Below are 5224 nucleotides of genomic sequence, written 5' to 3' on the forward strand. Positions count from 1 at the left end.
TATTTTTTAAAGTAAGTTTTTTCCCTTTTTTGTAAATGAATAAATCGTTCTGTATAATTATAAGACATTTGAATACTTAATATGTTTTACTTTCTCTTTTGCCTTTTCTGATCAGACCATTCAGGCAAGTTCTGCATGTTAAATGATCTTTTTGTTTGCTCTGATGCTTTTTCATTAGTTTCTCCCCTCTAAGTGCACTCGAAAAAATAATAGATCTAGTTAGTACCTATTCTATTTTGCTTTCAGGTTCATTAACTTTTGCAAAACTGCTGCTATTCTATAAGTAATATCCAAGCTAGTATGATTAAACAAGCATAATTGTGTTATATCCTGTTTGGTATAATAAGAGTTTGTTGCTCTTCAGGCACAGCAGTTTGTCTCTGTTTTACTACCTCAGCCAAGCCAAGAAGATAAGTTCATTTCTTATGTTGGATGTGCTTTTGTTCTGAAGGTAAATATATGCCCTTTTGATTTCCAAAAATATAACTGCTACAATTTATCAGTGTCAGTTTGGAAACAGTTTGCATTCATTATTGTCTGAAGGGAGAAAAGCTTTAATGGTAACTTCTTTTTTGGAATACTATTTTCTTATTAGTGTTCACTAAGTTAAAATTCAAGGAAAGAATCTGATAGCTGATGAAACAATACTTGCTAAATGTATTTTTAAAGTCTAGTTGAAAACTCACTCATGTTTATTTCCTAATTTTCAGTGGGGACCTGAGATTACTTTTAGGCTTGCACTGAGTCAGATGTGATACGTGCATGTTGAAAACCTTAGGATAAGCCTGAATTTTAGCACAGTTGTAACTGAAAAGGAACATGTTTTTCTCCCCATATCCTTAAAAACAGAAGCATATGCTTTTTCTATTTGAAAACTCTTGGGTTTTTTAATCAATCTATAAGTATTTGAAAGTATAGTACATATGTGTACATTAGTGAAGCATAAAGATTCTGTATATAATTCAGCACTGGATTTGAGGTAGGAAAAAACAGGTACCTTTGAACAAGAATTTAAAAATTGTGTTCTTTAGAATTACAGAAATTAAATTCAGTAAAACTGACACTTCAATAAATACACTAGGGATTGTGCTATTACTGGGAATTTCCTACTAGAAAAAGCTGCTAAATGAAACAATCTGCTTGTTGGAAGCTTTCAAATGGAGCTGCATCACTTGCCAATCAGGGATGATTTATTGGAAGGCTTGGAAAAAAAGATGACCTACAAACTCCCTTCTAATTCGTGCATTCTGTAATCTGATTGGAATTGCATAGGGAATTTCCAAGTCATCCCTCATGTAGAATATACAACTCCTGTTGATGGCAATAGGGGGCAGAGATATTAGACAGGACTTTTCTTATTATTATTTGATAGGTGGCAATGTAAATGTCTTTCTCCATGTAATTCTAAATTATGGTTGCTTTTCTAGAATTGTCTTCTTTTCCATAATTTTAACTTGTATTTTTTTATTTCATCTAATGATTTTTAGGCGCTGCACTTTTTGCATCTGCTTGTTTCCCAACTTTCAATAGATATCTTTTTCATCGACTGGGAGCGTCCAAAAGGGAAGGTTCTTAAGGCAGTAGAAGGTATAAAATGTTTTTCTGGTGGTTGATTAACTTGCTGATTTCAGAAATGATGCAAATCACATCCTAAGCATTATATATAGATAATATATATAGAAGAGTTTTACTTTTACAGCCATAGGTAACCACATCTATATCTTCATTCTCATATTATATATGAAGTAACTGTACACATTCTTGTCATGTTCTGGTGCTGTTCGTATGGTTTTTGGATAAGTAATAAATGCATACCCAAATCTTTAACATTTATATCCTGGATTATATAAAATAGACCTGGGGGGGAGGAACAAAAATGTGTGAGATTATTTAATTAAGTTAAACATCTATTATATGTTTTATATTAATTTTATATAATCTAATTATATTATCTAATAACTAGTGGTGCTTGTGTCATTGAGGCCAAAATAAAATTTTTAACATATGTTTCTTCTTTATAGGAGAAAATGGCATAAGAAGTGTTTCTGCACCAGTCAGCATATGGAGAACATACTTCATAGCAAATGAGTGGAATGAAATTCAAACCATTAGGAAAATAAATCCTCTCTTCCAAGTGCTTGCTGTTCTCTTCTTTTTAGAGGTGACATTTAAAAAAAATTTCAATGTTCCAAGATGTAATTGGGTCATGAAAATAGGGTAATGAAAAAAAATCACATTTATATTACAATAATTGTCACAAACTGGGCCTCCTAAAGCACCAGTTTTGAACATCTTTAAACTGACTTATGCAATCTGGACATCCAGCTATGAAATTATACATAATAATCAAAGCAGTATAATTAAGCATATATGAAGCTAGTTGCATACAAAACAATCAAATAGTCACTAACAGTCTATTGGGAATGTAATTCTCAGTTTTATGAGAGAAAGACAAGGGTGAAGTCAAAAAAAGGTAAGCAGAAAACCCGATTTTAAGAAGTTCATATTAATGGGTACATAGACTGGAAGGGCATACAGCAAAAATGAAAACAAAGGTGTCTTGTTACAGCAAAGAAATCAAGAGATCTGCAGATATAACAGTTCAGGAAAATAGGGTAAAGATAACTTTATTTGTAAGAAGAAAAAGGATTTCTGGTTCAGGAAGAAGAAAGGGCGTGTCCTTCTTATGCAAATTGTTTGCTTTTGTCTGCTTGGTGCACTGGAAGATGGTGTAGCTCTTTTGGGATAAAGAGAACTAGACAACGAGAAGTACAGACAAGTTTCTTACCAGAGTAGGAATACCCATGCTTATGTGCTTCCTTGCTTGATGTTTGAGGGCCATTTTTATACCTTTCTGAAAAATTTAAAGAAATCAAAATGACCATCTCATTTCATAATTTGAGAAATAGCAATAGCACTTAGGCTTATATACTGCTTCATAGTGCTTTACAGTACTCTCTGGTGGTTTATAATGTCAACGTATTGCCTCCAACAATGTGAGTCCTCATTTACCAACCTCAAAAGGATAGTAGGCTGAGTCAACCTTGAGCCCTGTCAGGATAAAACTGCAGGCTGTAGTCAGAGTTTGTCTGCAATACCGTATTTAACCATTGCGCCACCAGGGCACCTAAGGTATCATACAAAAGAAGAGAATCTTTTTTCCTTTTCTTTCCTACTTGTTAATGTAATGATTGTTGATAAGCAGCTTTTTTTTAAGTTTGATTGCCAATAGATTAACTGCATATTTTCAATGATTATTCTAAACAAAGAGCAATGTTGAATGATCAGTCCAACATGAGGAATGTGAGCACTGGAATTGACAGTTATTCAGGCACTTAAGATTTAGTTCAGTGGTTCTCAACCTGTGGGTCGGGACCCCATTTGGGGTCGATCGACCATTTCATGGGGGTTGCCAAGCAAGGCTGTCGGCCATTTTTTTTGTCTGCCATTTTTTTTGTCCTCCATTTTTTTCCCCTTTTCCTGCGGGTGCCTTACCTCCCTTGGGCTGGGCCAGCTGGTGGTCGGCCTGCTCTGTCTCTGCCGCTTGCCAGCTACGCCTCGGCCGGCGCAGGGGGTGGAACCACGCATGCGCGACGCTCCCGGGCAGGGAAAGTCCTCGACTTACGACCGGTTGGGTAGTCCTCGACTTACGACCGGTTTAGTCCTCGACTTACGACCGGTTTAGTCCTCAACTTACGACCGGTTGGGGGTCGCGGCATTAAAAAGGTTGAGAACCACTGATTTAGTTTTTTTTTCTTTTACATTCAACATAAAAATTATTAGCAGTGTATATTTGTATATATCCATCCAGGCCACATTTATAGTTTTACTATTAATCATAATTCAGGAATCATTGGGAGAATTCATCAGGAGCAGGGTGTGTTTTCAGGAGCTGACATACAAATTTGGGTGCATATTGGTTGAGTCTTAATAATGGAAAACCTTCTTTGATGTTTTTGCTAAGATTGAACTTTTGTTTTCAATTGCTGTCTAACTCTATCCAACATGGATGATAGCTTCCTGACAATTCCTTTTATTATTGAAACAGGTCTCATGCAATAACATTCAGCAAACCAAAGCTGTATCAACTTCTTCTATATTTTTATAGCCACGTACTAAATGGCCACAATACAATAAAATATAATAAAGGAAGTCAGGTTACAGCCAAGAACTATTTCCCACAGAAAAGGAGCAGATACTGTTTGGGTTGAAATATGATTGATTGATTTATTACTTACCTCAGTTCCTAAGACAGACAGGTTAATGGTTTTTTCTCTGGGCATAAACAAAAAATCTTGACAATATAGCAAAAGAATAGATGGGCTTATTTGTCAGACATGCAAATTCCATTCTGTTACTTCTATTATCTTACTAAAATCAACCACTATTCAAAGGCTGAGAGGATATTTGAAAGACTGGAAGGACATCCTTTTTACTGTAATTTTATTCATGGTTTGGCCAAAGTCAATATTGAATAAATCAGGCAAGGGAGGTCAAATCAGGTAATCCAGTGTCTGGCAGAACTATATGCTTTTAAGTTTATATTATTTTCATTCATTATCTGTGTGTTCCTGGTCTTGAATCTGTTCAAGATACAATGAAAAGAAAATATATTTTCTAGCAGAATAAAAGTTAGCTGATGCATACTTCTTATATGAGACATAGATAAGAACAAATTTGTTTTATGCATATAACTATGATAACAGAAAGGTCAGTACATTATTTCATCATAAGCTCTAGGACTAGAGTTTCAATTTATATTCAAGCTGCCATTTCCTTTTGCAAGTTTACATTTTGGCTGCCAAATCAAATATATAAAGCAGAAAGTGAAGCAAAGAGCTGCAGAATGCAGGGTTATTCATGTGAATTATGAAATTCCAAGTCTAATATTATTTGACTTTGGTTTTAATTTTTGCTAGGTATCAACATATATTTAGCTGTCTTTGGATAGGAATTGTAACAAATGTTTACAAAGTTCCAGAATAAGTTTTTCAACTGATAAGTATTACTTTCTGATTGTACCCCTCAACTGAGGGGGGGGGAGGATCCCCTGGTGGGGAGGGCTGAGGATTTTGCACAATATCTGAATGATAAAGTCGCTCGGATCCGGGAGGGGTTGGACTCCGACTGGGTGGCCCCGGGGGAGGTGGAGGGAGCAGGTCTTGAGACGATTATATGGGAGGAGTTTGACTCTGTGGCTCCCGAGGATGTGGACAGGATCCTG

At 35.6% G+C, this 5224-nt stretch overlaps 1 protein-coding gene across 1 annotated transcript in view; it reads left to right on the top strand.

Annotated features, from left to right (window-relative positions):
- The window catches only part of LOC107301041 (meckelin), a gene marked incomplete at both ends in the record, with an annotated part of 13416 nt that overhangs the window by 3447 nt on the left and 4745 nt on the right, over positions 1 to 5224 (top strand). The window contains 4 exon segments of the mRNA XM_015830310.1: positions 9 to 11; positions 365 to 451; positions 1488 to 1587; positions 2022 to 2161. Of these exon segments, the coding sequence (XP_015685796.1) occupies positions 9 to 11; positions 365 to 451; positions 1488 to 1587; positions 2022 to 2161 (330 nt within the window).

This window comes from Protobothrops mucrosquamatus, unplaced genomic scaffold, assembly GCF_001527695.2.
Source record: "Protobothrops mucrosquamatus isolate PMUCROS unplaced genomic scaffold, P.Mucros_1.0 scaffold9703, whole genome shotgun sequence".
NCBI lineage: Eukaryota > Metazoa > Chordata > Lepidosauria > Squamata > Viperidae > Protobothrops > Protobothrops mucrosquamatus.